Here is a 27,861-nt window from a genome sequence, read left to right as displayed (position 1 = left end):
CATCCAATCACTAACTCGCTCTTGTCATCTGCACCTCAAAAACCTCTCTAGAATTCGACCCTTTCCTACTTTCAACTCTGCAAAAACTCTTACTGTTTTTCTTATTCATTCTCGTTGGGACTATTGAGAATACAATGTAGGAGAAATTCTGAGCTGGTGAATCATGTAGTCCAAAGGCATTATGAAAAGTGGTCTTGTAGGCTCATGTATGGCCAAGTCAAAGCTAGGATCTAAGTTCCATCCAGACGCAGCTGTAGGATGTGAAATGGCCTGTGCATTCAAGAAATCCTTTTATCTTCTCACAGATAAAAAAATATCCATGGATGAGTAACAAAGTCTCAGTCAGTATCAGTGACAAGTAGACAGCTAAGAAATGTATCTAGCAAATGAGAGGATTCCAGTTACTACATTCATAGACGTAAATAGCATTTCTGCACTTATAAAAAAAAATTGTTTCTGAAGAATTGTTTTACGTTTAGTGCCATCATATTCTTTCATTTACTGTTGAGGTCAAAATTAATTGTCTATATGGAATATTTTTATTTTTCACACGACTGTTATTTTGTAAGAGAGCTGCTTAATTAAATACTCTTTTTTGTAACTTTGGTAACCCAAATAAAAGGTAAAAACCTAAGAAAGTTGCTAGTGTTATGGCTACCAAGAAAACTCCAGAGAGTTAAGATACATTCACACTTTCTTGTCATACCACAGTAATAAACCCCCCATACCATATCACTGTTTGTCAGTCATGCAGCTTGTCATAAACATTTTTGTTTAGAATTTGCCAAAAACATGAATGAGACAATTAGATCTTTTGGGAAGTCATTTGACAATCTGTGAAGTAGCTCATACAAAGCCAATGCAGAGTCCCATCTATACACAGCACTGATTCTGAGGTTTTGCCGAGTTGGATCTCTTTATTGAAAGCCAGTGTTCGCCCTGACCATTGTCTAAGACAAATTATATCCAACTTTCTGACATTTTACTCTGTACTGATGTTATGACCCCAATGGCGAGGGTCTCAGAGGAACGTGGAAGTCTGCAAGATACAAAAATCCAGCTCATAGGGCAGTGGTAACTGGGTTGACCATATATCTACTCCTAACGCCAACACTAGAAGTAGCCGGGGGTCATACCTACGTTGATCCTAGATGACTCGCGCCAGCCGGAGAATCTAACTACCCCTAGTAGAGGAAAACAAAGACCTCTCTTGCCTCCAGAGAAAGGGACCCCAAAGCAGGATAGAAGCCCCCCACAAATAATAACGGTGAGGTAAGAGGAAATGACAAACACAGAAATGAACCAGGTTTAGCACAGAGAGGCCCGCTAACTAATAGCAGAATATAGAAAGGTAACTTATATGGTCAACAAAAAAACCCTATCAAAAATCCACACTGGAAATTCAAGAACCCCCGAACCGTCTAACGGTCCGGGGGGAGAACACCAGCGCCCTAGAGCTTCCAGCAAAAGTCAGGATACAGATTAGGAACAAGCTGGACAAAAATACAAAACCAAAAACAAATAGCAAAAAGCAAAGTAAATGACTTAGCTGAATAACCGGACCAGGATCAGTAGACAAGAGCACAGCAGATTAGCTCTGATAACTACGTTGCCAGGCATAGAACTGAGTGTCCAGGGAGCTTATAAAGCAACGCCCCTAACTAACGACCCAGGTGCGGATAAAAGGAAAGACAGAAAAACCAGAGTCAAAAAACTAGTAACCACTAGAGGGAGCCAAAAAGCAAATTCACAACAGTACCCCCCCCTTAGTGAGGGGTCACCGAACCCTCACCACGACCACCAGGGCGATCAGGATGAGCGGCATGAAAGGCACGAACTAAATCGGCCGCATGAACATCAGAGGCGACCACCCAGGAATTATCCTCCTGACCATAGCCCTTCCACTTGACCAGGTACTGAAGTCTTCGCCTGGAGAAGCGAGAATCCAAGATCTTCTCCACCACGTACTCCAACTCGCCCTCAACCAACACCGGAGCAGGAGGCTCAGCAGAAGGAACTACAGGCACAACGTACCGCCGCAACAAGGACCTATGAAATACATTGTGAATAGCAAACGACACAGGAAGATCCAGACGAAAAGATACAGGATTAAGGATTTCCAATATCTTGTAAGGACCAATAAAACGAGGTTTAAATTTGGGAGAGGAGACCTTCATAGGAACAAAGCGGGAAGAAAGCCATACCAAATCCCCAACGCGTAGTCGGGGACCCACACCGCGGCGGCGGTTGGCAAAGCGCTGAGCCCTCTCCTGTGACAACTTCAAGTTGTCCACCACATGATTCCAGATCCGCTGCAACCTATCCACCACAGAATCCACCCCAGGACAGTCAGAAGACTCCACATGACCTGAAGAAAAGCGAGGATGGAAACCAGAGTTGCAGAAAAAAGGCGAAACCAAGGTGGCGGAACTAGCCCGATTATTAAGGGCAAACTCAGCCAACGGCAAGAATGTCACCCAATCGTCCTGATCAGCAGAGACAAAACACCTCAAATAAGCCTCCAAAGTCTGATTGGTTCGCTCCGTCTGTCCATTAGTCTGAGGATGGAAAGCAGACGAAAACGACAAATCAATGCCCATCCTACTACAAAAGGATCGCCAGAACCTGGAAACGAACTGGGATCCTCTATCTGACACAATATTCTCAGGGATGCCGTGCAAACGAACCACGTTCTGGAAAAACACAGGAACCAGATCGGAAGAGGAAGGCAGCTTAGGCAAAGGAACCAAATGGACCATCTTGGAGAAGCGATCACATATCACCCAGATAACAGACATGCCCTGAGATAGCGGAAGATCAGAAATGAAATCCATGGAGATATGTGTCCAAGGTCTCTTCGGGACAGGCAAGGGCAAGAGCAACCCGCTGGCACGAGAACAGCAAGGCTTAGCTCTAGCACAAGTCCCACAGGACTGCACAAATGACCGCACATCCCTTGACAAAGAAGGCCACCAAAAGGACCTGGCCACCAGATCTCTGGTGCCAAAAATTCCCGGGTGACCTGCCAACACCGAGGAATGAACCTCGGAAATGACTCTGCTGGTCCACTTATCCGGAACAAACAGTCTGTCAGGTGGACAAGACTCAGGCCTATCAGCTTGAAATCTCTGCAACACACGTCGCAGATCCGGAGAAATAGCTGATAAGATAACTCCATCCTTAAGAATACCAACAGGATCAGCGACTCCAGGAGCATCAGGCACAAAGCTCCTAGAAAGAGCATCGGCCTTCACATTCTTTGAACCTGGTAAATACGAGACAACAAAATCAAAGCGGGAGAAAAACAATGACCAGCGGGCCTGTCTCGGATTAAGGCGTTTAGCAGACTCGAGATACATCAGATTTTTGTGATCAGTCAAGACCACCACACGATGCTTAGCACCCTCGAGCCAATGACGCCACTCCTCAAATGCCCACTTCATGGCCAACAACTCCCGATTGCCCACATCATAATTTCGCTCGGCAGGCGAAAACTTCCTAGAGAAAAAGGCACAAGGTTTCATAACAGAGCAACCAGGGCCTCTCTGCGACAAAACGGCCCCTGCTCCAATCTCCGAAGCATCCACCTCAACCTGAAAGGGAAGTGAGACATCGGGCTGGCACAAAACAGGCGCCGAAGTAAACCGGCGTTTCAACTCCTGGAAAGCCTCCACGGCAGCAGGAGCCCAGTTAGCTACATCGGAGCCCTTCTTGGTCATATCCGTCAAAGGTTTCACAATGCTAGAAAAATTAGCGATAAAACGACGGTAGAAGTTAGCGAAACCCAAGAACTTCTGAAGACTCCTAACTGACGAGGGCTGAGTCCAATCAAGAATAGCTCGGACCTTGACCGGGTCCATCTCCACAGCAGAAGGGGAAAAAATAAACCCCAAAAAGGGAACCTTCTGTACACCAAAGAGACACTTTGAGCCTTTGACAAACAAAGAATTTTCACGCAAAATTTTAAAGACCAACCTGACCTGCTCCACATGCGAGTCCCAATCATCAGAAAAAACCAAAATATCATCCAGATAAACGATCAAAAATTTATCCAGATACTTCCGGAAAATGTCATGCATAAAGGACTGAAAAACTGAAGGCGCATTGGAGAGCCCAAAAGGCATCACCAAGTACTCAAAATGACCTTCGGGCGTATTGAATGCGGTTTTCCATTCATCACCTTGCTTAATGCGCACAAGGTTGTACGCACCACGAAGGTCTATCTTGGTGAACCACTTGGCACCTTTAATTCGGGCAAACAAGTCAGACAACAGCGGCAGAGGATACTGAAATTTGACAGTGATCTTATTTAAAAGCCGATAATCAATACAAGGCCTCAAAGATCCGTCCTTTTTAGCCACAAAAAAGAATCCTGCACCAAGAGGGGAAGAAGACGGACGAATATGTCCTTTCTCCAAAGACTCCTTGATATACGAACGCATAGCGGTATGTTCAGGTACCGACAGATTAAAGAGTCTTCCCTTAGGAAATTTACTGCCTGGAATCAAATCTATAGCACAGTCACAGTCCCTATGAGGAGGCAATGCACTGGACCTGGACTCGCTAAAGACATCCTGATAATCAGACAAATACTCCGGAACTTCCGAAGGCGTAGAAGAAGCAATAGACACAGGCAGGGTATCCCCATGAATACCACGACAGCCCCAACTAGAAACTGACATAGCCTTCCAGTCCAGGACGGGATTATGGGTCTGTAACCATGGCAGCCCTAAAACAACCAAATCATGCATTTTATGTAAAACAAGAAAACGTATCACCTCGCGGTGTTCAGGAGTCATGCACATGGTAACCTGTGTCCAATACTGCGGTTTATTTGCTGCCAATGGCGTAGCATCAATACCCCTAAGAGGAATAGGATTTTCTAATGGTTCAAGAGTAAAACCACAGCGCTTAGCAAATGACAGATCCATAAGACTCAGGGCAGCACCTGAATCTACAAACGCCATGACAGGATAAGACGACAGTGAGCAAATCAAAGTTACAGACAGAATAAATTTAGGTTGCAAATTTCCAGCGGTGACCGGACCAACAACCTTAGCTATACGTTTAGAGCATGCTGAGATAACATGTGTAGAATCACCACAGTAGTAGCACAAGCCATTCCGGCGTCTATGAATTTTCCGCTCATTTCTGGTCAGGATTCTATCACATTGCATTAAATCAGGTGTCTGTTCAGACAACACCATGAGGGAATTTGCGGTTTTTCTATCACATTGCACCGAATTAGGTGTCTGTTCAGACAACACCATGAGGGAATTTGCGGTCTTGCGCTCCCGCAATCGCCGGTCAATTTGAATAGCCAGTGCCATAGCATCATTCAGACCTGTGGGAATGGGAAAACCCACCATAACATCTTTAATGGCATCAGAAAGACCATTTCTAAAATTAGCGGCCAGTGCACACTCGTTCCAATGTGTCAGCACGGACCATTTCCGAAATTTTTGGCAATACACTTCAGCCTCGTCCTGCCCCTGAGACATAGCCAGCAGGGCCTTTTCTGCCTGAATCTCAAGATTGGGTTCCTCATAAAGTAAACCGAGCGCCAGAAAAAACGCATCAATATCAGCCAATGCCGGATCTCCTGGCGCCAGCGAAAAAGCCCAATCTTGAGGGTCACCCCGTAAGAACGAAATAACAATTTTTACTTGCTGAGCGGAGTCTCCAGATGAACAGGGTCTCAGGGACAAAAACAATTTACAATTATTCTTGAAATTCCTAAACTTAAACCTGTCTCCGGAAAACAGTTCAGGAATCGGTATCTTAGGTTCTGACCCAGGACTTCTGATAACATAATCTTGTATGCCCTGCACACGAGTAGCCAGCTGGTCCACACTTGTAATCAAGGTCTGGACATTCATGTCTGCAGCAAGCATAAGCCACTCTGAGGTAAAGGGGATGAAGAAAAAAAAAATGAGAGAGGAGAAAAAAAAAACTCAGAATCTTCTTTCTTATAATCCCTCTTTTGCAATGCATTAAACATTTAATATAGGCCTGGCAAACTGTTATGACCCCAATGGCGAGGGTCTCAGAGGAACGTGGAAGTCTGCAAGATACAAAAATCCAGCTCATAGGGCAGTGGTAACTGGGTTGACCATATATCTACTCCTAACGCCAACACTAGAAGTAGCCGGGGGTCATACCTACGTTGATCCTAGATGACTCGCGCCAGCCGGAGAATCTAACTACCCCTAGTAGAGGAAAACAAAGACCTCTCTTGCCTCCAGAGAAAGGGACCCCAAAGCAGGATAGAAGCCCCCCACAAATAATAACGGTGAGGTAAGAGGAAATGACAAACACAGAAATGAACCAGGTTTAGCACAGAGAGGCCCGCTAACTAATAGCAGAATATAGAAAGGTAACTTATATGGTCAACAAAAAAACCCTATCAAAAATCCACACTGGAAATTCAAGAACCCCCGAACCGTCTAACGGTCCGGGGGGAGAACACCAGCGCCCTAGAGCTTCCAGCAAAAGTCAGGATACAGATTAGGAACAAGCTGGACAAAAATACAAAACCAAAAACAAATAGCAAAAAGCAAAGTAAATGACTTAGCTGAATAACCGGACCAGGATCAGTAGACAAGAGCACAGCAGATTAGCTCTGATAACTACGTTGCCAGGCATAGAACTGAGTGTCCAGGGAGCTTATAAAGCAACGCCCCTAACTAACGACCCAGGTGCGGATAAAAGGAAAGACAGAAAAACCAGAGTCAAAAAACTAGTAACCACTAGAGGGAGCCAAAAAGCAAATTCACAACAACTGATGAGGGGCAAAAATCTTGGAACAATGCTGTCTACTCATTGAGTATAGTGGGACATTAAGTTACACATACTTATCTAGAAAGGGCTCAGAAACATATGCCTATTAGGCTATGTGCACACGTTCAAGTTTTTTCGCGTTTTTTTCGCGTTTTTTCACGCTAAAAACGCTATAAAACTCATTAAAAACACATACATTATGCATTCTATCATTTAGAATGCATTCTGCATGTTTTGTGCACATGGATGCGTTTTTTTCCCGCGAAAAAAACGCATCGCGGTAAAAAAATGAGCATGTTCATTATTTTTGCGGATTTTCTGCGTTTTTCCCCGCAATTCTATGCATTTGGGAAAAAACGCACAAAAAATGCACAAAAAACGCATCAAAAATGCGTGAAAACGCGGTAAAATCGCGGTAAAAAACGCGTGCGGATTTCTGGCAGAAATGTCTGGTTTTTGTCAGGAAAATTTCTCAAAGAAATCCTGACGTGTGCACATAGCCTTAAAATATTACTTTTTCGCCAACTTATTAAAACCACAATATTTGATATATACATAAGAGTGCACAAAACAAATATATATATAAATATATATTATATATATATATAAATACCAAAAGCGACTACCACATATAGTCTAAGTGTATATCTAGCTAATAGGCCTATTTTCATTGAGTAGCCATAGTTCAAGAAAGGTGATATTGCCAAGAAGGATTTTACAAAAGAAGTTGTGTAGCTAAATATTACCAGAATGCCAAATTTTACCCTTATTTCTATCCCTAACTTGCCATGAAGGTTGGTACCTGATAAGCACAAGCAGTGACTCCACTCTCCATCAGCTAAGCCCTAGTGCACCCTAAAAAGACTTGGAATATTACGCTCATTATTCAATATCACGATATTCATCAATACACTCATTGATGCCATAATAGTCACTTGGCTCAACAAAGCATGGCATAGAAAAACAATAGACTTATTGAACACCAGTATACTCAATTCACTGATACATCAACCTCGGTATATTCCACTCTGTGTGTTTCCTCTTAACAAAGGTTCTTCAGGAGTACATGCTGAAATAATGCTATTTACAGGTGAGTCTCTGGTTTATTCTGTATGAGTTACTTTCCATATTTTTACTCTCATGGAACACTGCCTTTAAAATAAGTTTCCAAGCTGAACTGGATCTCATCAATGAGAACCACCAGACCATAAAAAAAAAACCATGTAAATAAAAATGTATGGCAAAAAGGTAAATAAATTCCACTGAAGACTATTCGAATAGGGTGAAATAAAAGAGAAAAAGTTGCTGTAGTCTGTAAGAGAAACGCTAATTAGGAAACATAAGGCCAAAGCGATATATGTGATGTCCTGGAGTGGTTAAGTTAAAGCCCAAATGTTAACCCGAATGAAAAATTGAGGTGAAAGTCATTCATTTATGATCATTCATAAACATCATAAGTCTAGAACTGTTTTCCTACTTGGAATGTCCAAATCTGCAAAGTTTACTATCAATAGGATCACTTCCTACACAGTAAATACATATTTTAGCAAAAGCATCAAAACTTCTAATAATCTTGTGACTTGGTGACGAAAAGAATTGGGGAAAAAGATGAATGAAACGTAATCCAATGATTCCTTTGTCATCTATGCAGTGTTCCAGCTTTCTATGGAGTAGTTTTCAAGTCTCGTAAAAGATAACTAAATATAAAAAATTTCCCTGCACTGGAGTGTTTTTGTTTTTTAGTGTTGAAACAAATGAGGTCTTACATTTATGTCATGCTTTAACAAAGAAATTGGTTCAACAAAAGTAAAGACTAAGTTGGGTTTAGAAAAAAATAACGACACTATTTTACAACTGTATCATGCCGAGTTCTCGTGAGCAACGCAGAGAAAAGAGTCACTAGATCACCTTCAATCTACACAGAACATCTACGCAGCCTCATAATCATCATAATCTTTTTTGTTCTTGGGCACACAGAAATCTAATTAAAATCTAAATGGTTATTTTTGAATTGACCTTCATGACAAATGATTGCCCCCGAAATCACCCCAAGCATGATTCTGGAGCATCTGTAGCATTCAATATGAAAAGTCCACTATTGTGTGAGAACTTTACCTACCAGATGTAGGTAAGCCATGTATACCCTTATACTACCTCAAGAATATTTGGACAGTCTCATAGTCGGTTCAGAGGTCTCATTCAGAAGATAAAGGTCTGTCTTCCTTTAAACCACCATGGATCGGTGTCATCTCCTCCACATTATACAGCATCCAGTGTAATAATCCCCTAAGTCTACTTCTGTAGGTCAGATGCAAGGTTTCGCCCCATTTTTTTTCAAGAGCAACTTGTTGTAGACAAAGCTAGAAGGGCGAAACACTGGTTGTGAGACCTGCTGCTTTATAGAATTTTAAATGATCTTAAAGTGCTGTTTTATCTATGTCAGTACAATACACTGTACCTAATAAGTCAATCCTTACTGCATTTAGTATGGTTGAATGTCTCTTGTAGCACTGGAGGATTTGTATTGTGGAGGTGCAGACACCGATCTATGATGGTGACTTGTATCTTTTGAGACCTTTGAACGGATTGTAAGAACATCTCACTCTGGTCAAGAGTGGATATTGAACCTACACAAAAACCCAGACACATAATGTAAGGTGGCCAGGAACAATGTCTAGGCCCCTTTAAATACCTACTCCAGATAAATCAGTATAAACATAGGAGAACCACAGGAGTATATAGGAAAATATAAACTTTATTATCAGAAAAAATATTAAAAACCACACATTAAAAGACACCAGTAGAAAACACCGGGAACACCCAGACACAAATATAATCAATTCATATAATATATATAGTATAACAATTGTGCCTTGTTGTTATGGATTGATTTAAACAATAGAAGATCCGTGGCACCCCCACCACCTCATAATAGGACAATGCTGTCTGGTCCACCCATATTTGTAGTAAGTGTCACTGACACTAGAGAAGCTCCATTGCTCCAGACCAGACCATCATGCACCATACTGAGGCAGGGATGTGAACGATGTCACAGGAGAGACTAATAATAGTAAATTGCCTGCCGGCGTAAAAAAGTTCCCTCCAGACACAAAGCATACCCGGATCTTACCATGCAAAGAGGGGTCCCTGGATTGAGCGCAACCCCCGACGCGCGTTTCGCAGCTCCTAAACTTGGCTTTATCAAGGGGATATTGAACCTGTATCTGAATCTACCTAACATTTTGAGAGGTCCAGCATAATATTTATTGTGACATTTCTTTGAGGACTTTTAAACGTTTATACCTTGTTGAGGTCTACCTTGTCCATACGAGACCATTCTTAACACGTCCAAATATTGCACCATTTAGTATATTGAATTGTTTAACCTCTGTGCACTTGGATTTTTTGTGTTCAAGTTGATGCAAATGATACTATTTGGCTTTGCCCCAATGATTCCCTAATGAAGGTTTCATTAACAGCTTGACATTTATTTTTCCGAATGTTCTCAGTAGGGATTGACACATTTTTGAAAATTCACTTCATGAGAGTTTCACAATATGTAATTGTATTTCTCTCACAAAACAATGGAGTCCTAAACTTTTTATACCAATGTTTTAAAGGCTTAAAGGGAACCTATCAGCTGATGCAAGCTCCTCAAACCATGAGTAGCATGAATCAGAACCTGGCTGCTGCATTCCAGAGAAAATATAGTTTGAACTTTCTAGCACCTCCGAAGGTGATTCCCAGGTCTCTTCCATGTGTACATTAGGAAAGACCTGTCAATCAACTAAAGTCATTTGGGGCAGAGCCGGACTAGTTTTATCTATCCCTATCATCCCTGGATGGATCTTCTAACTAAAGGTTTCCTTTAATTGTCTCATATAAGAAAACATGTCTTCACAATAGGAGATGCACCCATTGGCATAGGACATTTTTTCAAAATCATTTTTATTTTGATTTCAGAACATTTTTACCATCATATTATTCCCATATGAATAACATTTTAACTAAAGCAAGCAGTAAAAATAAGATATTTTTGACTGAGACAATATGATTTTTTTTGCTTTAAAAAATTAACAAAAAGCAATTATCAATTTTAGAAGATAAACTCACCTAAAATTCAAAAGGCCCAATATTTTCAGTCCTATTCTTCTATATTTAACCTGCTTCCTGGGGAAAAAATAAATGTATTAAAATGTAATTAGAAAACAAAAAAAGAAAAGAAAAAAAGCATTTTAATAAACATTTTCATCAAAATTACAGAAAATGGAATTAGTAAATTTAGTAGTTAACTTTAACTCTGTTGATTACTAAAGTTTATGGACAAAATAATTTTCAAACAGCTAGTTATGAAATTTTACAGATGGTTTTATGGAGAACACTCAAGCTTCTTTTTTAATGTAATTAGATAATAAAAAAAAAATAATTAAAAAAGTTTAAAATGGTCATTTAGGGGCCTTAAAGTCACAAAAATGAAACTTTCTAGTTTGTAATTCACCTGTTTTTTTTATTGTTTATATTAAATAGAAATTAATGAATATTAAAATCTTATTTGATTTATTTACCTTTGCAAATGAAGATCGTTTTAAGGGTTACACATCCTCTGCCACGGATGAAAGCGACCTCAATTAGTCATGTCAGAAAGTCTTTAAAAGCTTTGTGCTAATTGCTCCCATCACGGTACGAAGTTCTCATTAAGGAATCAAAATTCTTATCAATTCCAAAGTTGCACTAGTGAAAAAATGCTCAACAAAATGAAAACTTACATTTTTTAACCAGAAAACTCAAAATCTAATTTAAAACCATTTTATAAACATTATTTGGTTTGCATTGTTTTAAATATGGTTCTTAAGCAGATCAATACCATTTATACAGCCTTTAAACCTAAAGCGATGACGTGAATGTAGGTTTTAATTTTAGACCAAATTTTAAAGACAAGTTGTACAGTGTTTAGTGCGAACCTTTTAGAAATATCAGCCTAAAAAATATTCCCTGTTTACCACTATTTATTTCCTTTTTTTTTTGTTGTTGTTGTTTTACAAAAAAATAGCGCAGAAAATTACTTTTTCACACACACTTTTTTTTTTCTTCCAAAAGTTTATTAGTATTAAGCAACAGTAAACTTTGCTCAACACTACAGTACATTTCAAGACTGGTTACAAAAAAGATACCACATTATTTCCATTTGTGATTTTGTTTTCTTTTCATTTATGCAGATTTACAAGAGAGAAAAAAAAAAATAAAGTAGCAAATAGTTAAAATAAAGCTGATAGAACTTAAGTTTGTAAAAAAAAAAAAAAACCTTTAAAAATAAAAACGTTACGATTATGTTAACGAGTGGATTAACATGTTTAAGTCGATCTAACCGGTTTAACACTAGTTAAAAGTTAAATTCATTCCCTTTTGACCACCTATTTTCAAATACAGGCTACTGTACGGAACAAGGTTGGTTTACAATTGGTTGGTTCGTTTGGTCTTTCAATGGTTAATAAACCCAAAAATTTAAAAAAAAAAAAAAAAAAAAAAAAGAAACAATTTAGTTTCAGTCCATCCATTCATTTACGTTTAGAACGGTTTTAATAAAAAGGTAATGAGCGTTCATAGAAAAAAATTACTTTGAACAGTAAACAGGGCTGGAGAAGAGGGCATAATTCACGTCAGACTGTACAATCAGTATCTTGCATATGGTTGATCTCTGTAGGCTCCTTTTGTGGGTCTTGAGGAAATAGACTTGTGTCTGGAATTTGCCCAATCGTCTTGTCCTAGAAAAATAAATTAAATGTATTACTGCTGATTTTTTTTTTCTGTTTTGCAGAAGTTTGACTTTTTCACATTTCTTAAATTATTTGTTCACTTTTTTTTAAAAAAAAGAGGGGATCTATAAGAGAGAGAAAGACTATGGTAGGCTACTTTCACTAGCGTTTTTTTCAATACGTCGCAATGCGTCGTTTATGGGAAAAAACGCATCCTGCAAAGTTGTCTGCAGGATGCATTTTTGCCCCATTGACTAACATTAGCGACGCATTGACACACGTCACAACCGTCGTGTGACGGTTGCGCCGTGTTGTGGCGGACCGCCGGGAGCAAAAAACGTTACATGTAATGTTTTTTGCTACCGACGGTCCGCCATTTCCGACCGCGCATGTGTGGCCGGAACTCCGCCCCCACCTCCCCGCACCTCACAATGGGGCAGCGGATGTGCTGGAAAAATGCAACCGCTGTCACCGTTGTGCAGCACATTCACTGCTAACATCGGTACGTCGGCCCGACGCACTGCGACGGGTCGAGTCCGACGCTAGTGTGAAAGTAGCCTTAACGATAAGAGTTATGTTTTCCTAAATTGTTAAAACTTTTGCGTTCATACTGGAGAGTTAGTGTCCAATGCTAAACATTGAACTCGGACATCTCTCAGGAGTCGTTGCAATGTACGGAGTTCCGGAGGACGTCCATTGCAGAAAGATTTCCAGCTCAAAAGTTTGGTCCTCTTTGTTTTCAATGGAGTTCGGTTCTAGTTCAAGTTCAGGTTAAGTTCTAGTACCCATGCCGAACTTTGGAACAAAGTTCGGATAAGGTACCAGAACCCAAACTTCCACGTGTCCGCTCATCCCTATTTGCTATGTCAATGTTGACAGGTATTTTCTAGGTCTTTCATAGGTTGGACAGTGACACAAGGTAGTTAACTATAGATGGTCCTACAGAAAGTTTGCATACGTTTTCCAAAAAGCTCAGTTCTACAAAAAAGTTGTTTATTTAAATCTTAGCCTATTCAGTTTTTACCCATTAAAACAAGCAGAAAACGTCAGTATGTGTAGAAATGCATTAGAGACTTTTAGGCTAAAGATCACTGGTATGCAAAGATCAATGTTTTTTGTGTAAGAAATTAAGGGGGACAATTTGGAGTTTCTTACTGCACTTCCTCCTTTCTTCTGCCTTTCATCATATGATTTATCATGGATGTAGGAAATTGTTTTGTACACATGTACCAAGAGCAAAGTTCTGATATTTCCGACCGTACTTTTTTAGAGGAAGACAAAGGAGGGGATTTTCTGCACGTCAATCCAGGCTTAAAAAAATATGTTTATTAGATTAGAAAAAATGTTAAAACACAGAAAATTCAAAAAAACACAACATGAAGAGCAAACTCACCAAAACTTGTCAAATGACAAATGCACTCTGATAATATATAAATAAATTCCCCTGATAATAAATGCTAAAGCAGCACAGGTGCAAGCTACTGATGAGAGCAACCACCCACTCGCCCAAACATTAGAGGGGTTGGCTGCCTAGTAGAAAAAATGCACACAGGTAAGGCTTCCATAAGACATTATTCACACCAAGAGATGTGATGCACAGTGCCTGGACAACCTATTGATCACGCCCATAGTATTAGCAGGGGGGCCATCCAGCACTATATATATATATATATACATGCAACACACAGGGAACAACATAAAGGGGCCCTGCCGCACCCTGCAAAAAGATGATAAAAAGTGCAAAAAAGATGAAAAATTAAATAATGTATATAATACATTAGATGAGGCATTAGTTACAATTTTGGCCAAAATGGATATGCCCGCAACCCAACGTGATCAGTAGGTTGTCCAGACACTGTGCATCACATCTATCTGTGTGAATAGTGTCTTATGCAAGCCTTACCTGTGTGCATTTTTTCTACTAGGCAGCCAACCCCTCTAATGTTTGGGCGAGTGGGTGGTTGCTCTCATCAGTAGCTTGCACCTGTGCTGCTTTAGCATTTATTATCGGGGGCCTGCTGCACCCTGCGAGTGCATTTCTCATTTGACAAGTTTTGGTGAGTTTGCTCTTCATGCTGTGTTTTTTTAAAACACGAAAATCTAGAAGCTGACGCATTTCTAGTGCGCCGGAAACGCATCAGACACCGAGATTTCTGTTTTTAACGATTTTTTATCTAATCTAATAAACATAATTTTTTAAACCTGGATGGGTGTGCCGGAAAATACAATTTTTGGTCCTCCCAATGTCTGCTGAAATCAAAAGCAGGTACAGAATCCACTGGTTCTTTCCAACTGCAATGGTTCTCCGTACATCTACAGCTTGGTCAGCTCCCTCCTTCCTTGAAACAGGCTTTTTTAGAGTTTAATTTGGGATGACAATCAGAAAAAAAAATCTTACACTGGTTTGAGAATGTTCAAATAAAAAGGTGGAAATGTTAACAATATTCAAGAACATAGAACTGTGGCAAGTTCCATTGATATTGTCAATACACCTATATGGGCCACCAATGTGTATTTATCAACTACTCACCATATGAGTCATAGGAATCTTCTCCGAGCCCGTGTCCATAATCATAGTAATCCCCCGTGCTGAATGCAAATAAAAAGGAAAACAATTAGGCAATCCATAGAGATCATTAAAGAATAGGCCATTTTCACAAAGTACTTTTTAGTGATGCGTTTCAATGAATATTTTTTTCTGCTCTGTTGCTGGAAATCAAATAGCAATTTCGTATGTAATCCAGGTAATGGATAAAATTCAAAACTACATTTCGAGTATATTTTATCCTTGCCGATTCTATGCACTGAGTTTTGTCCATGTGGCACGCTACCATTGCCTACGCCTTGCATGCAGTACAGTTTATGTCCAATCTGGGCAACGCTATTTAACTTGATGCGTGTAACTATCCAATCGATCTGATAGAAATCTTAATTTGCTTGCCAATCCACATGGTCGTTACGTATACACAGCATAAGACAACTCCATTATCGAGATAGAAAGGTTTTAATTTACCAAGATTAAAAGAGAAAGAATACGAGAATTGGTTTTATCCTAATACATTATCTACGCAAATAACAGCCACATCAGATCAGCCTTCTGGACATTGATCTTGTCCAAATCGGTCAGTAATCTGTGTGTAAACCGAGCTTATTTCCTAATGCTAAAGATAAAATAATGTAACTTCCCAAAAAAAATTAATCTTTTCTAGAATTCGGTCAACAGGTGCTCTTTAAAGGGAATTTGGGAGTAGGATTTCACACCCCAATCTATTTATATGTTCATGCAACTCTTTCACAAGCAAGTCCAGCAATACTTCTACAAGGCCAGTCCTTTTCTCAATTACTGAGAAATCAACGTTTGAAGTCACAAAGTATATAGGCAGTCAATCAAGAAAAGGGAGGCTTGGCAGGGAATAGAGCCGGATTGACAGAGGCTTCAGATCTACCATAGTTCTTCAGCCTTATTTGCATATCAATTTTAATGCTGATCTCTCAGTAACGGAGGAATGGACTGTCCATGTAAAGGTATTGATGGACTTGTATGTGAAAGAGCTGCATGTGCATGTAATAGTTTAGGGGAGTAAAATCCTGCTGGCAGATTCACTTTAAGACCATGTTCATATTTTCAGTATTTGGTCAGTATTTTAAATCGGTATTTGAAAGCCTAAGGCTTCTTTCACACTAGCGTCGGGCTCGGCCCTTCGCAGTGCGTCGGGCCGAGGTTACCGACGCTAGCGTTGTAAGCGCCGCACAATGGGTGCAGCGGATGCAGATTTTCATCGCATCCGCTGCCCCATTGTGAGGTGCGGTGAGGTGGGGGAGGAGTTCCGGCCGTGCATGCGCGGTCGGAAAAAGCGGTCCGTCAGCAGCAAAAAACGTTACATGTAGCGTTTTTTTGTGCCGACGGTCCGCCAAAGCACGACGCATCCGTCGCACGACGGATGCGACGTGTGGCAATCCGTCGCAATGCGTCGCCAATACAAGTCTATGGGGAAAAAACGCATCCTGCAAGCACTTTTGCAGGATGTGTTTTTTCTGCAAAACGACGCATTGTGACGGATTGCAGTTAACGCTAGTGTGAAAGTAGCCTAAGACTAATTTCCCCTCTTTATTTACTAGAGGTCCATTATTAATTTAGAAATAGCTTTAAAAATTGTTTTATTATTACAGATTTACTAATGAGCTAAATAACTCATGAGTTCTTGAGTTGTCTTTGGTGGATTTTTTGCCTTTAATCGAAAAATAAACAACTTTATTTAAGAAAAAAAATGCTTTTCCTATTTGTAAAGTAAGATAAAAATGTTATGGAAAAAATGTACATCGACATCATGATTGGCCAAAATGAGTATGAAACCTATTTAGAACAAAATATCAAAGCACACAATATCTATATTGCATATACTATTTTAGAAAGATTTTAGGAACCAAATAGAGCAAGGTATTGATTTTTTTTACATATATATTTTCACAATAAGTTCACATTCATGCATTCTACTAAAGTGCACTTCCGTTACAAGCTAAATTACCAATCTGAGTCTTATCATTATGATTTTGCATGGAGAAAACCTGGACTGAAGAGCCCGAATGTTGTGTCCTCTTCCACTAGTTGCCAATGACCATTGACCCAATACTCTGCCAAATTGTTTTCTGACAATACTGTTCCTATGAAGTCTGGAGTCAAACACATTAGCCAATAGTAAAGAGGATTGGGCTACCCTGCACTTGGCTCTCTCTAAGTGCCCCACTTTACATTACGTGGCCCTTGGCTGTATGAGCAGCTATGTAAGGAACAATAGATCAAACCATTACTCAAATATCAACCGAGTATCAAAAGTCGATGTGGTTAATACTGTGAACATTTCAGAAATGTACCATTTTTAACATTTTTTTTTTTAAAACCATGCAGTATAACCTATGTCCTTATAACAGGACTCTCGCCTTGACATGTTAACTCGACAGCATCTGTCAGGTCTGAGAATGGCCGATTAGAAGTGCCTCTGTTGCCATTTTACTGCTATTAAGCAGATGGCAATGCTAAATCCAAATGATGTAGTGCAGATCTCTAGTGGGTTTCATATTTGTATAGCTATTTTTCAAACCATCCAATATAAATCTTCTCGAAAACATAAAATAAAGAGTAGACAAACACTTCTGTTCTGCTACTGAGGTCCATACGGCTTACATAAATGGGAAGTAAATCAATCAGAAGTGGCCGTATGGCAGGTTTTACTGACTGTCTGGTGAAGAATATATACGACATTGGATATAATGTTGAAACATGTTAAACAAAACCCTGTTATCTAGAAATTGACAGATTTAAAGCCTTGCTACAAGATTATATTACAATAAGGATTTTTTTATGCAGAGTCTGGACCTACAAGTATTTAAATAGGTTGTTCAATTTAGAATACCAATTTTTACATAGGGAATTCTAAGTTAATAGAGATGAGTCTTCTGTTCAAGGTCCTCATGTCATGGCCAGAGTGAAGAAAGGTTGCAAAAAGTGCTGGAGGATCCATTCTATCACACATTACACATTTCCCCCTTAACAGTGATGTAGGATAATTAAAGTAATAATATCAGGTTTTCTCTGCAGATTACAGCTGATTGCTGGAGGCCCAACAGAGATCGACTCCGTGATCGGCTTTTTATGATGAGACACTTCTACTCATTGGAATTTTCCAAAGCAGAGAATTCCTACAATGTAAAGAAATCTTGCAAAACACTTTATCCATGGGATATAATATGCATATATGGAGCTCTTATAACATACATTTGTTATTGAGCTAGGGGCTTTGAGCTTTCATTCTCCTTCACAGGAGGGCAGTTTAATGTATATCCTGATAATTTCAGGAACTTAAGCAAAACAGTTGCTTGAAATAATGAGGTCTGAAGTAGATACAAAAAATTAGGGTTTGGAATGAGGTCTTTGGTCAAAATTTTGACCTTGTTCTCCTTCCGTTGCCTATCCAGACACTTTGTCTGACTACCGATATACGTATCCCACCCTAAACTTGAGTCATCTGATTAAACTTCCAGGTACCTCTATATCACCTTGAGTTGTTACTATAAGAATATACCTTGCGATTGTAACCTATGTAACCTAGGGATTCTGTGCAGTGAAGTCCAAATCTAATAAGGGTCTCTCCAGTCATGGAACAAATGTCTGCAGTCATTCAGGCTCTATGTAACTGCACATTGCCAAACTGAAATAGTCTACGGTATGCACATTGTCACAATTCCCTGGTATTCTTGGTGCAAGTCGGTGGTAACTTAAATGCATATATGCGATGCGCATACTTGTGGTCACGTGCCGAATAGAAGTATTCAGCTTCTCTCAACAGAAGTGAATTGAGAAATGCGCCAGATGAATCTAGTTAAACCGCCGGTTTGCATGGAAAACACATAGGAATCATAACAGTCTGAAAAATGCACGGAGTCAAAATTTGGCAGTCTGCAGTCACATAAAGGGGGCAGCACTGGAGTAAAGTACAGGATGTTACTCATGATCAGTACAGGAACAGTAATGTAAGGTATGTACACAGTGACTGCACCAGCAGAATAGTGAGTGCAGCTCTGGAGTATAATACAGGATGTAACTCAGGATCAGTAATGTAATGTATGTACACAGTGACTGCACCAGCAGAATAGTGAGTGCAGCTCTGGAGTATAATACAGGATGTATCTCAGGATCAGTACAGAATCAGTAATGTAATGTATGCACACAGTGACTGCACCAGCAGAATAGTGAGTGCAGCTCTGGAGTATAATACAGGAAGTAACTCAGGATCAGTAATGTAATGTATGTACATGACTGCACCAGCAGAATAGTGAGTGCAGCTCTGGAGTATAATACAGGATGTAACTCAGAATCAGTAATGTAATGTATGTACACAGTGACTGCACCAGCAGAATAGTGAGTGCAGCTCTGGAGTATAATACAGGATATAACTCAGGATCAGTAATGTAATGTATGTACACAGTGACTGCACCAGCAGAATAGTGAGTGCAGCTCTGGGGTATAATACAGGATGTATCTCAGGATCAGTACAGAATCAGTAATGTAATGTATGCACACAGTGACTGCACCAGCAAAATAGTGAGTGCAGCTCTGGAGTATAATACAGGATGTATCTCAGGATCAGTACAGAATCAGTAATGTAATGTATGCACACAGTGACTGCACCAGCAGAATAGTGAGTGCAGCTCTGGAGTATAATACAGGAAGTAACTCAGGATCAGTAATGTAATGTATGTACATGACTGCACCAGCAGAATAGTGAGTGCAGCTCTGGAGTATAATACAGGATGTAACTCAGAATCAGTAATGTAATGTATGTACACAGTGACTGCACCAGCAGAATAGTGAGTGCAGCTCTGGAGTATAATACAGGATATAACTCAGGATCAGTAATGTAATGTATGTACACAGTGACTGCACCAGCAGAATAGTGAGTGCAGCTCTGGAGTATAATACAGGATGTATCTCAGGATCAGTACAGAATCAGTAATGTAATGTATGCACACAGTGACTGCACCAGCAGAATAGTGAGTGCAGCTCTGGAGTATAATACAGGATGTAACTCAGAATCAGTAATGTAATGTATGTACACAGTGACTGCACCAGCAGAATAGTGAGTGCAGCTCTGGAGTATAATACAGGATGTATCTCAGGATCAGTACAGAATCAGTAATGTAATGTATGCACACAGTGACTGCACCAGCAAAATAGTGAGTGTAGCTCTGGAGTATAATACAGGATGTAACTCAGGATCAGTAATGTAATGTATGTACACAGTGACTGCACCAGCAAAATAGTGAGTGTAGCTCTGGAGTATAATACAGGATGTAACTCAGGATCAGTAATGTAATGTATGTACATAGTGACTGCACCAGCAGAATAGTGAGTGCAGCTCTGGAGTATAATACAGGAAGTAACTCAGGATCAGTAATGTAATGTATGTACATGACTGCACCAGCAGAATAGTGAGTGCAGCTCTGGAGTATAATACAGGATGTAACTCAGAATCAGTAATGTAATGTATGTACACAGTGACTGCACCAGCAGAATAGTGAGTGCAGCTCTGGAGTATAATACAGGATGTATCTCAGGATCAGTACAGAATCAGTAATGTAATGTATGCACACAGTGACTGCACCAGCAAAATAGTGAGTGTAGCTCTGGAGTATAATACAGGATGTAACTCAGGATCAGTAATGTAATGTATGTACACAGTGACTGCACCAGCAGAATAGTGAGTGCAGCTCTGGAGTATAATACAGGATGTAACTCAGGATCAGTAATGTAATGTATGTACACAGTGACTGCACCAGCAAAATAGTGAGTGCAGCTCTGGAGTATAATACAGGATGTATCTCAGGATCAGTACAGAATCAGTAATGTAATGTATGCACACAGTGACTGCACCAGCAAAATAGTGAGTGTAGCTCTGGAGTATAATACAGGATGTAACTCAGGATCAGTAATGTAATGTATGTACACAGTGACTGCACCAGCAGAATAGTGAGTGCAGCTCTGGAGTATAATACAGGATGTAACTCAGGATCAGTAATGTAATGTATGTACACAGTGACTGCACCAGCAGAATAGTGAGTGCAGCTCTGGAGTATAATACAGGATGTTACTCAGGATCAGTACAGGATAAGTAATGTAATGTATGTACATAGTGACTGCACCAGCAGAATAGTGAGTGCAGCTCTGAAGTATAATACAGGATGTAATTTAGGATCAGTACAGGATCAGTAATGTAATGCATGTACACAGTGACTGCACCAGCAGAATAGTGAGTGCAGCTCTGAAGTATAATACAGGATGTAATTTAGGGTCAGTACAGGATCAGTAATGTAATGTATGTACACAGTGAGAATACGAGTTGTGAGCGCATCTCTGAAGAATAATACAGAATGTAACTTTGGTTCATTCTACAAAATTAGCAAAATATTTATAAAATGAACTTCTTTATTGATCAGATTGCACAAATAATTACTTTGGATAAAGAATGGCACCTTAATGCCAAATATCTACAGTAAGATCTGCTAAAATAAAGATAATATGGCTGACCCCATTACCTGCAGCCAGACAGTGTAATACAGCAGGTATAGGAGGCAAAATGTGCAAAACTCGTAATAAAAACCCAATTGCAAAAATAATTTTTAGCCCATGTTCCATACATATACAGGTGTTTCTCAAATAATTAGAATATCATCAAAATGTTAATTTATTTCAGTTCTTCAATACAAAAACTGAAACTCATATTACATAGAGTGATTACAGAGTGATCTATGTCACGTGTTTATTTCTGTTAATGTTGATGATTATGGCTTACAGCCAATGAAAACCCAAAAGTCATTATCTCAGTATATTAGAATACTTTTTAAAACAAGTGGAAAAATGATTTTAAAATCTGAAATGTTGGCCTACTGAAATGTATGTTCAGTAAATGCACTCAATACTTGGTCGGGGCTCCTTTTGCATCAATTACTACATCAATACGGTGTGTCATGGAGGAGATCAGCCTGTGGCACTGCTGAGGGGTTATGGAAGCCCAGGTTGCTTTGATAGCAGCCTTCAGCTCATCTGCATTGTTGGGTCTGGTGTCTCTCATCTTCCTCTTGACAATACCCCATAGATTCTCTATGGGGTTAAGGTCAGGCGAGTTTGCTGCCAATCAAGAACAGTGATACTGTTGTTTGTAAATCAGGTATTGGTACATTTGGCAGTGTGGACAGGGGCCAGGTCCTTCTGGAGAGTGAAATTTCCATCCCTAAATATCTTGTCAGCAGATGGAAGCATGGAGTGCTCCAAAAATTTCCTGGTAGACAGCTGTGCTGACTTTGATAAAACACAGTGGACCTACACCAGCAGATGACATCGCTCCCCAAACCATCACTGATTGTGGAAACTTCACACTAGACCTCCAGCAGCTTGGATTGTGGCCTCTCCACTCTTCCTCCAGACTCTGGGACCTTGATTTCCAAGTGAAATGCAAATTTTATATTCATCTGAAAACAACACCTTGGACCACTGACAACAGTCCAGTTCTTTTCCTCCTTGGCCCAGGTATGACACTTCTGGTGTTGTCTATTGGTCATGAATGACTTGACAAAAGGAATATGATACTTGTAGTCCATGTCCTGGACACGTCTGTGTGTGGTGGCTTTTGAAGCAATGACTCCAGCAGCAGTCCACTCCTTGTGAGTCTCCCTGAAATTTTTGAATGGCCATTTCTAACAATTTTTTTAAGGCTGCGGTTATCCCGGTTATTTGTGCACCTTTTTTGTATCACACTTTTTCTTTCCACTCAACTTTCCATTAATATGCTTGGATAGAGCACTCTGTGAACAGCCAGCTTCTTTAGCAATGACATTTTGTGGCTTCCCCTCCTTGTGGAGTGTGCCAATGACTGCCTTCTGGACATCTGTCAAGTCAGCAGTCTTCCCTATGATGGTGGAGTCTACTGAAACAGACTAAGGGACCTTTATAAATGCTTAGAAAACCTTTGAAGTGTTTTTTGTTAATTATTCTACACTCCTTGACAGAAGTTGTGTCGCTTATCTATGTTATGTAAATAAAAGCTTATGACCTGACGTTAAATTCATCCCTTGGTTGCATAAATTATTAGTTTGAAAGCTGAAACCCTCTGAAATGTGGTTTAGATTAAGAAAATAAATTGGCATTAATGCAGATATATTAATGATTTAATGGACACAGAATGGTCAGATTTTGGCAAGACAAAAGTTTTGTCACCTGGTCATATAATGCACCTAATTCTAGTTTATATCCTCAATTGTGCTCAGTAAATGATCGGTTAATTAGTGTGTGTGTATAAAAAGAAACCCAGCACCCCAGACCATCAGTTTAACTGCAATACAGCGCTAGTGGGCTCCCGCGCAATTTTCTCCACCAGAGTGGTAAAGCCAGTGACTGAGGGCAGATGTTAATAGCCTAGAGAGGGACCATGGCTATAGGACCCCCCCTGGCTAAAAACATCTGCCCCCAGCCACCCCAGAAAAGGCACATCTGGAAGATGTGCCTATTCTGGCACTTGGCCACTCTCTTCCCACTCCCGAGTAGCAGTAGCATATGGGGTAATAAAGGGTATAACCTCAGATGAACTCGAACCTGGGAATTTTTCTGAATCTTTTCTCACGCTCGAGTTCATATGAGTTTATACCAGCAGGGGGCGCAGGACCACAAGTCTAGGTAGCTACATTCCCCTGCTTCCCATTCATTCCCCATTTTTTACAGGCAGGGGCGGCTGCATTAGCAGGCTCCTGCTAGTAAAATTATTTAACCCCTTCTGATGGAATTATAGCGTGGGACATGACTGAACGACGGAAGGTATGGGATATTGTTGTTTTTTTATTTTAACTTTGTTTCAGGTGACAAGGGTCTTCAATTGGACTGAGCATTTAATAAACTATTACAACACCCTGTGTCTTTATTTCATTAAAATAATTTTTTCCTAATGTGTGTGTGTATTATTAACCCTTTATTACTATTGGATTAATAATGGATAGGTGTCTTATTGACGCCTCTCCATTATTAACCTGGCATAATGTCATCTTACAATAGCAAGGTGACATTAACCCTTTATTACCCCATATCCCACTGCTACTCGGGAGTGGGAAGAGAGTGGCCAAGTGCCAGAATAGGCACATCTTCCAGATGTGCCTTTTCTGGGGTGGCTGGGGGCAGATGTTTTTAGCCAGGGGGGGCAATAACCATGGTCCCTCTCTGGGCTATTTATATCTGCCCTCAATCACTGGCTTTTCCACTCTGGCGGAGAAAATTGCGCGGGAGCCCACGCCAGTTTTCCCCGCGATTTAACCCTTTATTTTAACAGCTAGAGCCCCCAAATTTTGCACACAGCCACTTCTAACATTACTAGTGAGGGATATGTAAAAAAATAAGGGATATGAGATGGTTTACTGTATGTAAACCATGTCTCATATCCTGTCGGGTTTGGGAAGGAGATAGCAAAAGCCGGCAATTGAATTATCGGCTTTTCTGCTATCTAGCGCTGTATTATTATTATTATTATTATTATTTATTTATATAGCACCATTGATTCCATGGTGCTGTACATGAGAAGGGGTTACATACAAGTTACAAATATCACATACAGTAAACAAACTAACAATGATGGACTGATACAGAGGGGCGAGGACCCTGTCCTTGCGGGCTTACATTCTACAGGATTATGGGGAAGGAGACAGTAGGTTGAGGGTTGCAGGAGCTCCAGTGTTGGTGAGGCGGTAGCTCCGGTGTTGGTGAGGCGGTAGCTCCGGTGTTGGTGAGGCGGTAGCTCCGGTGTTGGTGAGGCGGTAGCTTCGATAGTGATGAGGCAGCAGCGGTGTCAGTGCAGGCTGTAGGCTTTCCTGAAGAGATGAGTTTTCAGGTTCCGTCTGAAGGATCCGACTGTGGTTGATAGTCGGACGTGTTGGGGCAGAGAGTTCCAGAGGATGGGGGATATTCGGGAGAAGTCTTGGAGGCGATTGGATGAGGAGCGAATAAGTGTGGAGGAGAGAAGGAGGTCTTGGGAGGACCGGAGATCACGTGAGGGAAGATATCGAGAGATTAGTTCAGAGATATATGGAGGAGACAGGTTGTGGATGGCTTTGTAGGTCAGTATTAGTAATTATATATATATATATATATATATATATATACATATATATATATATATATTTAGACTGTATATATGTTTTTAATAATTTTTGAGGCCATGGATCCATTCTATGTCCGTTTTGCAAGCCGGCGAGAAAATCTCGCCGTTCAGATGCCATACGGATGTCACACGGATAATTTGATGTGAGGAAATCGCATCCTCGCACTGCACACAGATCACTGTTTTGTAAACATTTGTGCGATTCTGGTCCGTGTAAAACGGACCGTATTTTTATACGTTGTGTGTGTCCCCGGCCTTATCAATAGGCTGAAGACCAGATCCACTGCAGAGTTGGCTGGCACCTTTAATGTGTCTCAGTGTCAAGTACAAAGAATTAAAAAAAGATGTGAAGAGACTGGAGATGTGTTTGACAAGCCCAGGTCCGGCAGACCCTGCAAAACAACTGCTCAGGAGGAACGTTTGATGGTTAGAAAATCCAAAGCAAGCCCCTCTTCCACTGCAGCAAAGCTCCAACATGCCTGGTCACCTCAAGTCCCTGTGTCAACTAAAGCAGTTTGTTGGATTTTGTCTCGAAATGGCTTCCATGGTCAAATCATCACTAAAGCTAGCACTAAACAAACGGCAGATAAAAAACCATATGGCAATTGCAAAGTCCCACAGCCTGCTAAACAGATGGACACTGGAAAAGTGGCAGAAGGTCGATGTCTCTGATGAATCTTCAGTAGAATTACACCACAGCCGCCACAAATACTGCAGGTGACCTACTGGAGCCCATATGGATCCAAAATACATCCCAGAAAACAGTTAAATTTGGTGGTGGAAAGATCATGGTCTGGGGTTACATTTAGTTTGGGGGTGTGCAAAACATTTGCAAGGTGGAAGGCAATATCAATAGCCTAAAATATCAAGAAGTATTAGCTACCTCTTATATTCCAAATCATATAAGGGTCAAATTCTGCAGCAGGCTGGTGCTCCATCTCATAAATCCATCTCTACAAGAAAGTTCCTCCAGGCAAAAAAGATCAAGGTGCTCAAGGACTGGCCAACCCAGTCACCAGACACGAACATCATTGAGCATGTTTGGGGTAGGATAAAAGAGGAAGCTTGGAAGACAAAACCAAAGAATGTAGATGAACTCTGGGAGGCATGGAAGACTGCATTCTTTGCTATTCCTGATGACTTCATTAACAAATTGTATGATATATTGTTGAACCACATGGATGCAGCCCTTCAAGCTCATGGAGTCACCCAAAATATTAAATATGACTCTAACAGCCCCACAACTTCATTCACCAATGTTATGCAACATATATTTGTATTTTAATTTAATTATTTGTTTGAATATAACATTACTTTCTGTGGACGACAGAACTATTTTCTTGACAAAATTTGACCATTCTGTGTCCTTTAAAACAGAGGTCCCCAACTCCAGTCCTCAAGGCCCACCAACAGGTCATGTTTTTAGGATTTCCTTTGCATTGCACAGGTGATGCAATTATTACCTGGGCAAGACTAAGGAAATCCTGAAAACATGACCTGTTGGTGGGCCTTGAGGACTGGAGTTGGGGACCTCTGCTTTAAAAGATCAATATTTCTGCATTGATGCCAATTAATTTTCTTAACCTAAACCACATTTTGGAGGGTTTCAGTTTTCAAAAGAATAATTTGTACATTCAATGGATGAATTTAATGTCAGGTTCTAAGCTTTTATTTAGATAACATGGATGTTAGGTGTCAAGTTCCCACCGCTGCCCAGGGGGAATCTCGAACCATGTCCACTGCAGTCTCCCATTCTCCTCCAGCCACAGTGGAACCTGCTCAGGGGAGACGTCGGTCCCATCATCTGGCTTAAGCTGATACTGTGCGAATGTTTACTGCTGCCTTTCTCGACTCTACCTTTGTAATCAGCACTGATCAGATGCAAGCAGGCCTTTCTGAGACTAAGTCCTGCTTTTCCCATACTGAGCAAGCCCACGGGACGACCTCCCATTGGAGGTCGGGGGTCACATGCTCAAGTCCTGTTGCAGCTCCTATTGGACCATCAGGACGGTACTGGAGAGCTACTGCTATAAAAGGTTTGCATGGCCTCTCGGCCATGCGCTAGTGTAAACTTATTTACTTGTGTGTGTGTAGATCAATGCTTGTCGATGGATGAAAGCTCTGAATCATTCCCATTCCTAGTGTTGTTGCCTGATCGCGAATGGTGGAAGCTACCTAGCGCCAGACAGTGCTACTCTGCACATCCAGCACACAATTCAGCGTCTCTCAGCAGCGACCGTCAGTGCGGCGCCGTGCGCTTAGTGCACTTTCCAGCTCTGGCTAGGGTGGTTAGTGGCATCCACCAGAGCGGCGTTGTACGCACTCTTGTGCGATAAATTATTATTATTAGTTCAGTTCTACCCCTGACACCACAGTAACATTGTCAAGCGTAGGAGGTCTAGAGGAACTCTTTCCCCGTGTCTTGGGACAGCATTCTGTGACCCTTTACTTGCGCTCTCTGTGCGGTATCACGGCCCTGTGACGCAACAGGGTTCGCTACGTTCATACCGGGTGAAGCTAACCCGTGTGTGTATTCACATTATACCACCATCTAGTCCGCCATTACCGAGCAGCAGGTGTCCTTTCTGCACGGTGGACCCCGGACTATGAACGCACCTCATATCCTCTCTAAATAT

General features: G+C 40.7%; 1 protein-coding gene across 4 annotated transcripts in view; it reads right to left on the bottom strand.

Moving 5' to 3' along the window:
• KHDRBS3 (KH RNA binding domain containing, signal transduction associated 3) overlaps positions 1 to 27,861 on the bottom strand; it is a 167,053-nt gene that overhangs the window by 23,594 nt on the left and 115,598 nt on the right. For 2 of the 4 annotated variants that reach the window (XR_011314138.1, XR_011314137.1), the window contains 3 exons: positions 15,064 to 15,122; positions 12,396 to 12,542; positions 10,894 to 10,950 (listed from right to left, as the gene is read on the bottom strand). Coding sequence is in view for 2 of the 4 variants with exons in the window: in XM_069731949.1 (XP_069588050.1) it covers positions 12,451 to 12,542; positions 15,064 to 15,122 (151 nt within the window). In the remaining 2 variants the exon portion in view is untranslated. Of the gene's footprint in view, positions 1 to 10,893; positions 10,951 to 11,818; positions 12,543 to 15,063; positions 15,123 to 27,861 lie in introns of those variants that run through there. The other 2 variants (XM_069731949.1, XM_069731948.1) reach the window with 1 other exon arrangement.

This window comes from Ranitomeya imitator, chromosome 6 (genome assembly GCF_032444005.1).
Source record: "Ranitomeya imitator isolate aRanImi1 chromosome 6, aRanImi1.pri, whole genome shotgun sequence".
Lineage (NCBI taxonomy): Eukaryota > Metazoa > Chordata > Amphibia > Anura > Dendrobatidae > Ranitomeya > Ranitomeya imitator.
Note: the sequence above shows the minus strand (reverse complement) of the source record. Positions and strands in the feature narration are given on the sequence as shown.